This window comes from Urtica dioica, chromosome 1 (genome assembly GCF_054948205.1).
Source record: "Urtica dioica subsp. dioica isolate 48M chromosome 1, U.dioica_male_clone48M_v1_H2, whole genome shotgun sequence".
Lineage (NCBI taxonomy): Eukaryota > Viridiplantae > Streptophyta > Magnoliopsida > Rosales > Urticaceae > Urtica > Urtica dioica.
The window spans coordinates 5,020,959-5,035,165 of NC_142756.1; the positions used below are offsets into that span (position 1 = coordinate 5,020,959).

The window sequence follows — 14,207 nt, forward strand, 5'->3', positions numbered from 1 at the left end:
TCAAATATGATTCCCTTTTGTTTAGGGGAAGTCTCTATCTGCTTTTTGAACCCGCCAAAATCACATATCTTTCTAAACTTTTTCGTGGAGACGATATTTAATGGATTTTAAATGCATAACTCGAGTCAAATTATATGTATCTGGCTATGCAATAAACTTATTCGGATGTGAAATATTTGGCTTGTTTTAAATCAGTCACTGTCAAAATTTATTTATTAGTTATTATTATTATTTTTTAAGAATTATATCAGTTTCTAGTATTGACTTTGAGTAGTCAATACTCAATACAAGAACTCTGATATAATTCTTAAAAAAATATATATTTTTTTAATTATAACTTTAAAATCAATGGATTAAATTGTCAAATATATCACTTTATATTTTTGGAAGATCATATATATATATATATATATATATATATACACGGCGATGTTCTAATACAAGTGTGATCTATTTACATGAAGGCTCCACCATCTATTTCACATCAACGACTTCTGATCTCGTTGATGAAAATCATTAAGAGAATAATATTTGCATTTTAAATAAGATATGAGACATAAATGATTTTGTTTCATCTTTCATATGTTAAAGCTTAAGTTTTAAATGATCATTTCGGATAGACCAAACTTGATTTCAATAAAATTCATGGGTATTTTTTTTTTCTCTCCTAAAATAAATTACTTAAAATCGACGATCTAACATCATTTTTCATTTCTAGTCTAACAAATTGAATTCAAATTCTAAACAATGACTTCAATCTAAATTTAACTATACCTTAATTGAGTCAGAAAATATATTGATCAAAATTATAAAATGGTTAAGCAAGCTCACTATGTCATTGTTTTGTCTCTTTGACGATAAAATAGTTCATTTTTCTTCCACTCAATTGAGGTGACTCCACTCGAGCATGTCGCTCACACTATATAATAAAATATAAACACAGTAAAAATTATAAAATAAATCTCAAGACACGTATATCATTTTATCTTAAGCTTATTTTTCCGTTGTTAAATAAAAGAAACAAGCAAACATGCGAGTGTATCTATTTATCTCGAAACTAACAATTGAGGCATATCAATAAATCGTCTGTGATCTGATCTTTGACTCTTTAAGTGGGCGGTGTCCGACAAACGTCTCGTTGGCGCGTGAGGAGCTGAAAAAGCTCTTATCCTGTGCACCCCTGACGCGCTCCGACTGAGTTGGCTCTTTCACACAACACACAGTATAGAGTAGAGACACTGATGACATGTATAGAGAGCGAAAGAGAGAGAGAGAGAGAGCTTTCTTTAATGACCAGTAATGACAGAGGAGAGAGATAGAGAGAGAGAGAGAGAGTGTTTCGCTCTTCACCATCTGACCATCCTCGAGCTACCAACCTTGAAATTGAAACGATAATATCTTTTTTTTTTTTTTTTTTTTCTTTTTCTAGGTTTTCGCGTTAAGCACGTCAAAGATCTCTTCTCTCTCTCATGCGAGTACAGAAAAAGCAAAGCAAGGCGAAATTCTGGTGTCAGGCTCATCAGTCTCTTTTTGTAGGCTTGTGCTTGTTCGCGAGCGCTCTTCATTTGCGTTGTCGCGTCGTCGATGCAACGGAAGCTCTGTCAGTGAATCGTCGCTTTCGAGAATTTTTTTTGTTTACCTGGTTGTGGCCTAACACCGTTACAGTTACAGAGTTGCTTTACTTTGTTCTGTGACTGTTGTGGCTTGTTGTTGTGAGTATGAGAGCAATGTGATGTGCTGTTCGACAATGCCGGTCTCAATTCGTGGAGATTTTCGGGATCGGTAGTGTGATGAGTCCGAGAAAGGCGTGATCTGAAATAATTACACCATTTCGATTTTGTTTGCGGTGGTGTTGTGGTATTTGGGGGAAGAAAATGAGTGACGTTTCAGGGAACACAACGGCGTCGTCTTTGGCGATCACTGAGAAGCGAACGACGACGCACAGAAGCGGTGGCTGTGTTGGGATATTCTTTCAGCTCTTTGATTGGAACCGGAAATTCGCTAAGAAGAAGCTCTTCTCCATGAAATTGCTTCCTCCTGGTTAGACACAATCTGTACTTTTTTACTTTCATTTTTATTTTTATTTTTTTAATATAAGATTTGCATCACTCGCATGAGTTCACTTTTTAACATAAAAGAAAAGGAAAAAAAGTTAATGATTGATTTTTTTTTTGTTATTTTGTCTTTTGTTTTGTTACTGTAGCTCGAGCAAAGCAGACTTCGAAGAAGTTTAAAGGAAATGAGAAAAAGGCAACTTCAAAGCTTCACTTGGTATGCATTGTTTGTTTATCAGTGTCTGTCTATTAAAAACTGTGTTTATCTGATATTGGTTCTCTGGGGATCATATAGATTGCTGATGAGAACGAGGGGGGTTTTCCAAAGATGAGGAAAAACGCTAAAAGTGGAGCTGATTCAGAGCACAATAGCTATGAAACTAGGGCACCGAGTTTGGTGGCTAGGCTTATGGGTCTTGAATCCATGCCTGTTGCGCGTGAGAAGCCCAGAAAGGGTTCCTTCTCAGAGGCTTGTGATAATGGAGGGAAGGCTGTGAATAGTGTCACTGGGTCTGGGAATATGGACGAGAACATTGAGAAGGGAAGCGTAAAGCTAGACTCTCGGCCTCAGAAGCTTCAGAAAACCGGGCAGTCTGAGAGCCAAGCGGTGACTAGGATTGGACCTGAATCGTCTTTTCAAATAAAAAACGTTTTGTCGAGATCGAGGAAGCATTATCATCACCACAATCACCACCCTAAATTTGTTTCTCCGGTGAAGAGCCCTCGGATTCCGTCCGGGAAGAATGCTTCTCGGACTTCTCGGCTGATTGACGCGGCTACCAGGATTTTGGAACCGGGTTTGCAATCTTCGAGCAAGAGGACTGCTCTTACTTATACGGGGTCGGTCCATTATCTTCACCCCAACAGCGAGCCTTTGACCGAGAGAATGGTGCTTAGATCAGAGGAGCTGATTGAACACGCTCCGTCGGGTTCTTTCACAGCTCAGAATTCTTGCAAAAGTTGTGGTAATTTGCTAGACGTGAATTGCTGGCCAAACGTTGACCAAGAATCGGCGGCGTTTCCATATTCTTGCTCGGATTATCCCAACAGCTGCTCCGTGGAGAGAACAGAAAGGAGCAGAGGCTGGGACCGACCCGTGTCCCCTAGTCGCCGAGAAAAGGAAGAAGCATATGATGTTCGATCAAACAACAAACCTGTAATCGAAAGAAAATTCATGCGCAGCGAAGGTCTAGCTCCGTGGCCATCGTCGAACCGGCCACGTGGATTTCAGATTGACGGTCCGTCTTCTATGAACTTTAGGAAGCGAGTTCAGACACAGGATCAAATGCCAGTAAGCAGAGATAGGACTCCACCGAGGAATAGCTCAAGACCCAACAATGTGGAAAGCAGAAGAGTCCAATCCACTGGTAATTCTGTTCGAGGGAATATAGATTTCGTCTCGTTGAACCGAAATGTTACGGCTCATTCCAGACCGAGGGTTCCCATGAGAGCTGACAGTTCTAACAAGTATTTTATGGAGAAGAGAGCTTTTGATGGAAGGGAAGAAGTTTTACCACAGCTGAGAAGCCCAGTTAGGAAAAGGACAAGCAATGTTGGTGGGCAAGTTGAGAGTGGAGCCCTTGTTGGCTCGACTCCTTTGACAAATCGAGGCTACGCAAGAGGTAGATTAGTTGGTAGTACAAGAGAAGCTGACAGAGAAACTAAAAGTAACAGCAATGGAGTAAATTCGTTCACTTTCAACTCCCCAGTGAGTCAAAGTCCCAAGGGCTCATCTGCAATGGAAAAGAAGGCTGTGGATGAAGAGATGAAGATGACTTGTAGAGCGCCATTGTCTTTCAAAGGAGATTCCATAGCTGCCCTTTTGGAACAGAAGTTGAAGGAGCTGACTAGTCAAGAAGACAACGACATTGTGATGGGTAGATTGCCAAAGAGATCAACAGCTATGATTTTGCAGGAACTAATATCTGCTTTAACTGCGGAGCGGCCGGATATAGTGTCGGCATCCACTGTAAGTGGTTTTCTATACTCTAATATCTTTGTTTGCAATTATTTTAGTTTTATCTTGATATTTACAGAGTTATAGGCGTATATTATCTTCTCTCAGATAACAGTTTCGATGGAATATTTTGTGGAAGTGTTGTTTAGCCTTTGTCTGTTTGTTTAGCAACACTTCATGATAAAAAGTCACATGTGGACCGTATGCTTTGATAAAGAGAACGACGTAGACTTGGTGACTTTAATAATTGGGTTGACCGAATGGGAAGGAAGTAATGGAATGCCATAACATACAGAACTTGTTATATTTAAAATTTTGGCACAGGTGGTAACACCACCTTTTAATTGTAACCTCAGAATTTACGGCACGGAGAATAATTCTCATGGATTCTAGTACAATTGGAATAGCAGTAATTTTTTGTTGGTGTTGAATTGACTTTAATAGAATCATACACTGGGGTGCGTTTGTAGTTCTTCTCTTCGCTCCTTCTGTTGAAGATGTTTTGTAGAGGAGTCTGGATGGATTATCTGGGTGGGATTAGAAACATAGATTACAAATGGATTATACGATATCTTAATTATTTTTGGTTTGGAGTAGACGTGGTGTTAAAGAAACTATTTAAAAACCGAGATATTTTGTAATTTTCAACCAAAAACTTTCTTCCCTCTGCCCCACTGTTTCGTACACAATAAGTTAATTGAATATGTGAATCTAATAATTGAGTCTCTAACGTTGGATGTGACTGTTATATATGTGGACATTGTATTTGTGTCGGTTGTATTATTTTCCTTACTTTAAGCTGATATTTTCTCTAATTGTTTTATCTTTTAGTACATTACAATAAGGATAACTATTTGTACATTACCAAAAGTTCTATTTGTTCAAAATTCCAAAGGACAATGTCTGGTTATTTCTGTCAAAATCTGTTACGCTGAAGATATGACAATGTATGTCACATAATTATTTTCTAAACCATTTGTTTTTTTCACTGCTCATTCTCAGGCTGAAACAAAGCACGAAAGTTCAGGTGGAAAAATGAAAGTCACTGATCATTTGAGCCCTGGTTCTGTTCTCGAAGCTTCATTCTCTTCTAGCAGTGTGGACGATAGCTCAGGTTCGTAAAATTGCAGTACAATATTTTCTCTTTTACAAGATGATCTGCAAGGGAATTCGATATTCGACATTTTACAACATCTATGTTTTCCTTAATTTTGCAGGACACAGACTCTACACCGACTCAATAGACTACTCGAGCGATCAAACGCATTACTTGGGACCGGATTCTGATATATTGGACTCGGCAACCTCATCTCGAAAGGACTCGACTGGATTCGAGAGAGTGATGGTTCTTGTCGCCACAGTCTCACGGGTACTAGACGCTATCAACTTGGCCGGAGGAAGATTGACCGAACTCGGTCTCGGTCACGCGAAGCAAGTCGTTCTGAACGCCGAACTTCTGTTCGGAAACGCACAGCTTTATAGGCTAGATGGTCTTGAACGGCTCTTCCTCGGCCCAATCCTCCTCGAACTGGAAGCCATTGCCAACATCGCTTGGACAAACATAAACGTGCTGACCGGCTCGGACCCCGCCAAATCGGGAAATAATCAATACAGAGGGTTTCTTTTCGACTGTCTGATAGAGTGCCTGGAGAGGAAGTACGGGCGTCATCCAAACTCGGGATTCGGGGCTTGGACGAAACTTCTTCCGTGGGTGGACAGAGAGACCATAATCGGAGACGTCGAGAGCGATATGAAGAAATGGACGCGATTGGTGGGTATGGCGACCGATGAGATTGTCGAATGGGAAATGAGCCATTCGCTCGGGAAATGGACGGACTTCGACATCGAAGCCTTTGAGATCGGCGCCGAGGCTTGCGAGGACATACTTGACGCCTTGGTTGACGAAACTCTGATTGGTCTTTGGGGTTAAAAAAAAATAAAAGTAAGTTGGATCGGTGTTTCTATTTTTGTAATTTGAAAATTAACTTTGTTTTAACTCTCACTCACTCCCCAGAATATGACAGTTTTTTTTTTTTTTTTTTTTTTTTTTTTTTTTTTGTTCTTTTCTTGTACATTCTCTGATTGTGTAATTGAATAATTATTCTGTAAATCTTTTTTTTTTTTGTTGGACATGGGTTGCTAAGAAATAGCCGTAGCTGTGCTAGCTCTTTTGCATTGATTACCAAGCACAATTATGACAGTTTGATTGAACATTTAAGGCAAGCTCTAATTATACTAGCAGAATAAGAACACCATAATTGCCTTGGCTCTGATTATGACACAATCAAATCAAATAACTGTTTTTTTTTCTTCTTATTATTATTTCCCCAAATCAACAAACAAATCAACAACTTTACTCCATTTCTATACTGCTATAACATCCAAACTCAGAGTGGTAAGGTACGGTAATTAAATCTCTTCGAAGAACACGATCCAAAATAAAAAAATAAAAAATCAAGAACTAAATTTCGCAACAGCTGAGAGAAAAAAAAAAAAAAAAAAACTCATCAAAGCGCTCGAGAGCCCAAAATAGTTCTTCTGCCACCGTTAATGGCATTCGCGGCGGCCATGGAGAACCCCTTGAGCTCCTCGATGCTCGCGTAGCTCTTCCTCGCCGCCGCCGCCGGACGGCGCTTATCTCCGGCGCCGGCGGATTTGCTCCCCTTCGAACTCGACATCGGCTTGGCCCTCGACACTCCTCCCTTCGGCGGCGGAGTCATCTCCATCATCGTCGGCATCGGAGGTCTCCGATTCTCTTTCCTCAGTACGGACGAGAAATCGGGCACAGACTGAGCCACGGCCGAAGAAGAATAATTGGAGACTTTCCTTTTCGTCGTCGTCGTCTCCAAATTGGTCTGAAACTTGACTTGTTTCTTCGGCGGCGGCGTCAGAATCCTGCTCGTGAGCTCCGGCTCTTCGCTGAGCTGCGGAGGCGAGAACCTCATTCGGAGCCTGGATTCTCTGAGCTCCGCGTAGGCTCTGTACCGTGGACCTCTCTCCATGATGAAGCTCTCCGTGGTGAGACTGAGTTGACCCGGCTGGTCCGAATCAGGGTTCTGCGAGAGGATGAGAGATATCGGATCCAGGCAGTGGAGAAGGGATTGGAGACGAGGGTTTGGGTGTAGTAGCGAAGAGCCGTTTATCTCTGCCATTATTGACTGATTTTCGAGGTTTCGCTTCATTGGGGCTATTATTAATGGTTTCTGTAGTTACTTCTTCTGCTTTAACACCACTTTTTTTAATATTTAATGATTTCTTTTTCTGATTTGTTTTTGTAACGGTCTAAAAAATGAAAGTCGCAGTGAAGAGTCCCAAGATAGAGAGGATAAAAGCCCTTTTTATTGCTCTTTTGCATCTAACGTTCCGATTTATGGTGGGGTCCACTGAAAATCCACACTGCATTTTTCTTTGAGACCTCATTGGATTCCATGTTTACTGTGTGATTTGTGAATGTTTGATGATTATTAACTATTACTCGAGAAAAAAGAGTAGTAATTCCTACGTGGCTGTTCTTAAATTTTTATTTGAGGATATATCATCAACTAAATCAAATTGTACTTTAATAATTGTGTTGCGTTTGTGTGTACAAATTTTTTTTTTTTTGCTCAAAATTTGAGTGTACAATCTAGCAAAGCAAGATGATCCTAGACCTTTAAGAGTCTCAACATTTTAGTAGTCTCATCGTACTTAGCCGGTTGAACACTAATGGATAGGTAGTTCAATTGTTGATCCACCTAATAGTCTTTGAATTGCTAGTCACTAAAAGTGAATAATTAGTGACTTGTCGTTTATAAGTTCAACCGGTCGTATGTAAGGGTTTCGCATATCGCATTGAATTTTTCACACAAGAAATTCTTCATAACATAACTATCTAATCAACCGGAAATAGCCAAATCAACAAAAACCGATCAATGAACAGCAATCCCCAACCTAATGACGAGATCAAGAGCGACTCAAAGGGAAATATATATTTTTTTTACCAACTATACGGATGGAAATTGCACAAACGACCCTTGAGGACATTAACACTTTGTCAACAAAGTAAACAACAATAATTACTAAGATATACACGTTATGCGGTTAATATAACTATGATAAATAAAAGGAATAAAAGAAATTATTAATCTACTCTTGAGGACTAATAATAATATATGCTAATATGTGCCATTATATTTTCTTTTAGTATAAAGAATATATACGGGTACTATTACTCTTAAAATTGTAATAATATGTATTTTACCTTAGGTTATCAAATAAATTGAGACGGATTGTTTGCTTGGTTTGGTTCGCATCACAAATCATAATAAGATATTAGAGCATCTCACTATGTTTACATTTAAAAGTAAAATATGAATTTGAGCACATTTACTTGCATACTCGTTTATTAACTTGTTGCTATTTGCTATTGGGAGAGTGAACATACTAGCCCAATCAACCCACCAATATTAGAAGAATAACCAAAGTTTGAATGAATTAAGTGAATAACCTAATTAATATTTCACTACCTAAATTACCCTCATATGTAAGAGCAAAACTCAATTTTTCCAAAACCTAAACTCGTTCTCATCTTCGTCCATTTCACGCCGCCGATCCATTTCACGCTGCCGCGTCGTCGCCAATCGTGTCCATCCTCGTTACTGATCCCTAACGTCGCCGGCGAGATCCGCCATAGACGCCTTCAAGATCCACCATAGACGGCGTCGATTCCGTCGAGCTCCGATGGTGGCGATGCTCGGAGAATCGACGGCTCAGATTGACTCGAAAATCGGCGAGGGGAGAGGAATCGGCGGCAGAGAGGAAATCGGCGGCGATGGAGGGGATTGAGGAGAGGCACTTTGTAAATTCGCGAATCGGTTAATTTAATTAACCTACTAGAGTGAGTTAGGTTAATTAATTAACTGATTCGTGAAGGATTTGAAATTCACAAAAAAATTACAAAAATCATAACTTAAGTCAATTTGATATTCAAAGCATTCAATTAATTAACATAATTCCAAATTCAATCATTTAGTAAATTAACTTTACTCACAAAAAAAAATCAGAACCTAAACTAATATTCAACCAATAAGTTAATTAATTAACCTAATTCACTCTAGTAAGTTAATTAAATTAACCTATTCGCGAATTTACTAAAGGCGTTATGGTTTGAGCCGAAAAATATGAGCTATTTGCTTAATAAAATGAAACTTGGGCTATTCCTCCAATAAGAATGACAAATTTGGCTAGTTACAACAAATTTCACAATAATAAATTATGTAAATTGTTGAATTCTTGTCTAATTTTTTATTTTTATTTTTACTTTTGAAGACATCTTGGCTCCTAGTACTAGCACTCTTTCGAAAGCTGGTTGGAATTCTAAGGGAAAGAGTACATAACAAAACATGGCCTTACGGATAGTGAAGCTCAAAGAGAAACCATGTCAGCAAATAGCAGGTAATATTTAGCAGAGAGACAGAGAGAAGAAAAAAAAAGGATAAGATAGAGAAATTTCCTTTAGAAAAATGCTGTGTGTTACACACCAGAGCTTACGTTCGTATCTGGGAGACGGGTTTGTATGTAATTCTTCCCCCGCTAAGAAATCTATATAATAGACTAGTGATAGAGTCATACTTTGTGAAACTTGTATTTCTGCCCCAAATTGAATCGAGATATCGAGTGGTTGAAACCATAGCGCACCAAGGACCGGACAGCCATAACACCATCTTTGAGCGCTCCATCAATCTTCCCACATAAAAAAAAAAAACCCGTTAATTTGACAGCAGAATAGGCCAACCGGTGGAAAGTAGAAACTAATGCTTGAGCAAAAAACAGATTAGGAAACCATGTCATAAAAAAATCACCTTTATAGAAGACAACGATGATCACTATCAGGTTAGCCGTACATAATTTAATAAAAATGGTATCACAACAGGAATTATGTTGTGCATTGTCGAGTAGAAATTGTACGATATGTCATCGATCACATCAGTGAACAGAACTTCCTTTGTAAATCATTTTCCATTACAATTGGCATACCTGTTGTCTTTCTACAGAGCTGAACTTTTGTAGAAGGTAGGCCCTCATGTCCATGGTGCCCGGTGGGTTCCCAATTCCTGGCCAAATAATACACAAAATGAGTATTTAATGACAAAAGTTACCGAAAAATTTACTGATTGAATGAGAAGTAACACAAGAAATACAAACCTATACATAATCGAGGAAAATTATGGCAACCATCTAGATGGCCAGTCACACTCTTTACTCTGCAACAGTGAGAGAGAAATTATCATGATTCCAGGTCTGTAAAGCTCATCAAGTCAACATATCATAGAACAAGAGAAAATTTACACCACATTGAGAAGCTCCATTTCGAAAATTTTAAATTTTTTCAACAATCTCTGCAAATGAAAAGCACAATGCATTCGATCTAATCCTTAATACCTACTTTTAGTGACTCTGAATTTCTCATCGGCTTGTAATTCAATTTCTCCAAGTTGACACACACACTATAACTACTTGCTCTACAAATTCTCCATAAACACATAGAAATCTATCACGCCAGCAAAGAAATTAGAGTAAAAGAGATTTGATTACAATCAAAGTAAATAATTGTCTTCCAAATGAACCTTTAATAATGTCTGATTTTAGCACTTTAATGTTCAACTAGCAACGAGTAAAAGTCTTGGCGTGCATAGTTATCACCCTCAGTTCTAAACATCTGATTATTGAACCCTTCCTGGCTATTTTATCATCAATATTGACGATTATTTGTTTTCCTTACAAAAGTAACCCAATAGCTATTAGATTATAGACTTCATAAAATAGAAAGCAGAGCAGATAACAATATACTACTTCTTGTGTCAATACATACCCATTGTGATGACCATGACCTCCTTTTGGCTGAACCCTTAAAACACCATTTGGCAACATCATCTCATCATAAGCCTACACATGAAAGGTATAAATATGTTTCATGATTCATTTGGACAGAGTATTTCCATGCAATTATCTATTTACTTGCTAAGTGGACAATATCAAATAAAAACACTCACCAACAAAATATGGCGTAAAGGTACTTGATAATGCGCAGCAAGTGGTCCTACCTTCATATCAACCAAAGAACCGAAGAAGTCAGTAACAGATACTACAAACATTCTTGGGCTATGATCTATACTTAAGAATTCAACACAAGAATTATACTTTATTTTTAGGATACTACTCCACCTTTTTACACCGGTGTTCTATGTTTAAAAATTCAACATAAGAATTATACTTTATTTTTAGGATACTACTCCACCTTTCTACATCCGTGTTCTATGCTTTAAAAGCATAAAGTTCAATATAAACTTCATAAATTTGGGACCATATATATGGCATCAAATTCAAAGGTGAGAAAATGTCAAGAACATCGTATACTTCGACAAAGAGCATTAAAAAAAAAATCAAGAACTGACCGATTCCCCACTGAAATTCATGTATGCTTGAGGCTTCACCAACAAAATTGGTACATCCCCAATTGAACCTGTACACAACCGTAAAAAGCATGAGTTTATAAATATTGAACCCGACCAAATATAGGGAAAACAGATCGATCTTTCAGAGGGCAATGCTAAAATTACAAACCGATTCCCACCAAGGCCTTGGACTGGATCGTATTCATGGCGATTCCTTGCGCTTCAGCAATGGCATCAATCATTTCAAATCCAACCTGATATCAAATAACACGAGCACATCAACATTAAAAAAGACAAAAAAAAAAAAAAAAAAAAAAAAAACACCACAGAAATAGTGTGGTGATAAAGGTGGTTAAAGCAAAGCAAAGAAGTTTATACACAATTTATGTCGTTACATTGTGCCTAGTGCCGCGATACTTATTCCCAGGATTCCCAAGCCCGGCGATCAACCATGGCGTGTATTCCACCGGGCCTCCATTGTTAGGGCTCTTCGGCGTCGACGGCAAAGAAGAAGAAGCACGGACTCGAAAAGTAGCGGAAACAGATCGCTTTGGGGCTAATTGAAGGCTCAGAGGGTTTGTGGTATGAAAGGTGTAAGAATTCGGGCATGACACTGCATACCACATTGACCTGCACGAACACGCCATTTCTTTTTCATCAGAACTAATTATCACTAATTTCACTGTAACATTCAATCTAGAGCTTCAAAGATGAATTCAAGAGCTGAACCATAAGAGAATTGAGTCTTTTTCAAAACAAAACAAAACAGAGAGAGAGAGAGAGAGAGAGAGAGAGAGAGAGAGAGAGAGAGACCAGACTCGCCGAATTCGGAAATGACTCGCCGGCGAAGAGAGCAGAAAGTTGGAAGGCAAAGGCGAGTCTTGAAGATGCCAAGCGAAATGAACAAATGAAGAAGATAGTGGACAGATAAGATGGGAAACTTGATAAACCAAGCATTTTGTGAAACCACATTTGAAAATAAAGCCATGTTTTGATACTCTTAGGAAAACCAAGCATTTTTGCTTATGAAAAGTCAAAAATACCCTCACCTTCCTTCTTCTTTCTTCCTGCAGTAACAGTTAAATGAGTTCAAGAAAATTGAAACAAAAACACAGAGCAAAACCCACGAGACCAAACCCACGAACGGCGAGAAAGGACGAAGCACGAACCGACGAAGCCCGAACCAGAGCGCCGACGCAAACCAGTCCTCCTCGTCGCCGCCATTTCGCTCCTTCCTCTTCTTGTATAAAGCAGAGAAGAAATCGCCGACCCCTCGTCACCATCCCGACCACCATCATCCTCCACCGAGCAGAGCAGAGCGCCACCGCCGCGAGCTCGCCGTGGCCGCCGTGACCCATCCTCCACCGCGCGCTTCAGGCCGAAGAAAAGAGACGTCGCCAGGAGTCGCGAGGACGCCGGAGCAAGAGCGACCACCGAGGAAGGAGTGAGTGGTTGCCGGAGAATCTAATTCCACAAAAATAAGGTGAGGAAGTCTCTTTCTCGGATGGATTTTCGAGCTAGGGTTTATAGCTCATAATTTGGGGATTTTGATTCCGGGATGACTTCTAAGCAATTGATTGTGTTTAGTTGATCTTTGGACCCGATTATTGATGTTGAGGACTTGAAATTGGTGATTGGTTTCGGATTTCTTGGTTGTGGTTTGAATTTGGCCGAATTTGTGAAAAAGAAAAACTGTTTGAACTGCCTCTGTAAATTGACGTGGACAGACCGATATGATCTGAGTTCTTATTTTTTGATATTTTTCATGGATAGTAGACTGTATTAGCTTTCTAAAATGACCAAGAACATGTAAATCCATTGAGTATTGAATGAGTTATGAATTTCCAAAGTTTGTGTTTCGCAGCAGTAAAACGAGATTTCCAGAATTGTAACAGTGAATTACGGGCTGTTTTTGAGATAGCTATTCTTGTCGTATATATACTTGTAATATCTCGTTAGAAAGCTACATGTGTCTACTTTCATTTGCAACTTGAATCAATCGATTTCAAGTTTTGTAGCTCGAGTTATGATGGCTTAAGCGCTAGTGGGTCAGGCTGTCGGGAATTCTTTTGACTTGTTTATGTTTGTCGAGCGTTCGATTCTTGTGAGACCGACGCCGCAAAATCCGAGGAGGAAGAAGGAGTGAGGGTTCGATTCTTGTCGTATATAGTCAAGACTTTCAGGTGGATTTTATGTATATTTCAGACTTTTCAGTTATTTTATGTCGTGGATTTCAGACATTTCAGAAATTTTATGTAATGGATTTCATACTTTCCAGTTATTTATGTGTTGGATTTCATACATTTAAGTTATTTTATGTCTTTGATTTCAGACATTTCAGTTATTTTATGTCTTTGATTTCAAAACTTCCAGTTATTTATGTGTTGGATTTCAGACATTTAAGGTATTTTATGTAATGGATTTCAGACATTTCAGGTATTTTATGTAATGTATTTCAGACTCTTCAGTTATTTTATGTTGTGGATTTCAGACATTTCAGAAATTTTATGTAATGGATTTCATACTTTCCAATTATTTATGTGTTGGATTTCAGACTTTTCATTTATTTTATGTCTTTGATTTCAGACATTTTAGTTCTTTTATGAAATGGATTTCAGACTTTTCAGTTATTTTATGTCTTTGATTTCAAAACTTCCAGTTATTTATGTATTGGATTTCAGACTTTATAGTTGTTATTTCGATTGCATTTCGAACTTTTTAACTTGTACAGATTTGACTTCTAATGTATACTTTTTAACTTCT

The 14,207-nt window shown here is 38.6% G+C and overlaps 3 protein-coding genes across 4 annotated transcripts; 1 reads left to right on the forward strand and 2 right to left on the reverse strand.

The window, feature by feature from the left end:
- The first annotated feature begins 1,186 nt into the window (after positions 1 to 1,186).
- On the forward strand, positions 1,187 to 6,192 carry TRM22 (DnaA initiator-associating protein). The gene is made up of 5 exons (XM_089608048.1): positions 1,187 to 2,040; positions 2,204 to 2,271; positions 2,350 to 4,023; positions 5,014 to 5,125; positions 5,229 to 6,192. Exons 1-5 carry the CDS (start codon positions 1,875 to 1,877, stop codon positions 5,939 to 5,941), a joined length of 2,733 nt encoding a protein of 910 aa, XP_089464174.1. The 5' UTR covers positions 1,187 to 1,874; the 3' UTR covers positions 5,942 to 6,192.
- Positions 6,193 to 6,300: 108 nt separating this feature from the next.
- Positions 6,301 to 7,334, reverse strand: LOC149406659 (homeobox Hox-B3-like protein). Its single transcript, XM_089608532.1, has one exon. It carries the CDS (start codon positions 7,191 to 7,193, stop codon positions 6,519 to 6,521), a length of 675 nt encoding a protein of 224 aa, XP_089464658.1. The 5' UTR covers positions 7,194 to 7,334; the 3' UTR covers positions 6,301 to 6,518.
- Positions 7,335 to 9,383: 2,049 nt separating this feature from the next.
- Positions 9,384 to 12,372, reverse strand: LOC149406660 (Peptidyl-tRNA hydrolase family protein). Of its 2 annotated transcripts, none has more exons than XM_089608067.1 (9): positions 12,267 to 12,372; positions 11,840 to 12,074; positions 11,614 to 11,698; positions 11,445 to 11,512; positions 11,043 to 11,093; positions 10,862 to 10,935; positions 10,195 to 10,253; positions 10,027 to 10,103; positions 9,384 to 9,732 (listed from the first exon to the last, which is right to left on the reverse strand). In XM_089608067.1, the coding sequence occupies exons 2-9, from the start codon at positions 12,068 to 12,070 to the stop codon at positions 9,616 to 9,618; spliced, it is 762 nt and encodes a 253-aa protein (XP_089464193.1). In that variant the 5' UTR covers positions 12,071 to 12,074; positions 12,267 to 12,372; the 3' UTR covers positions 9,384 to 9,615. The 2 variants fall into 2 exon arrangements, with proteins under 2 accessions (XP_089464193.1, XP_089464184.1); XM_089608058.1 differs by having other exon boundaries at positions 12,258 to 12,372.
- Positions 12,373 to 14,207: the final 1,835 nt, after the last annotated feature.

What these genes read in the sequence shown, in the direction of transcription:
- TRM22 (XM_089608048.1), top strand. Translation starts at nt 1,875, where the DNA reads ATGAGTGACGTTTCAGGGAACACAACGGCGTCGTCTTTGGCGATCACT. An exon ending in CATGAAATTGCTTCCTCCTG is followed by an intron (nt 2,041 to 2,203) that starts GTTAGACACAAT and finishes TTGTTACTGTAG; the next exon opens with CTCGAGCAAAGCAGACTTCG. An exon ending in CAGTGTGGACGATAGCTCAG is followed by an intron (nt 5,126 to 5,228) that starts GTTCGTAAAATT and finishes TTAATTTTGCAG; the next exon opens with GACACAGACTCTACACCGAC.
- LOC149406659 (XM_089608532.1), bottom strand. Translation starts at nt 7,193, where the DNA reads ATGAAGCGAAACCTCGAAAATCAGTCAATAATGGCAGAGATAAACGGC.
- LOC149406660 (XM_089608067.1), bottom strand. Translation starts at nt 12,070, where the DNA reads ATGTGGTATGCAGTGTCATGCCCGAATTCTTACACCTTTCATACCACA. An exon ending in ATCGCGGCACTAGGCACAAT is followed by an intron (nt 11,699 to 11,839) that starts GTAACGACATAA and finishes ATTTGATATCAG; the next exon opens with GTTGGATTTGAAATGATTGA. An exon ending in GGTCATGGTCATCACAATGG is followed by an intron (nt 10,254 to 10,861) that starts GTATGTATTGAC and finishes TCACTGTTGCAG; the next exon opens with AGTAAAGAGTGTGACTGGCC.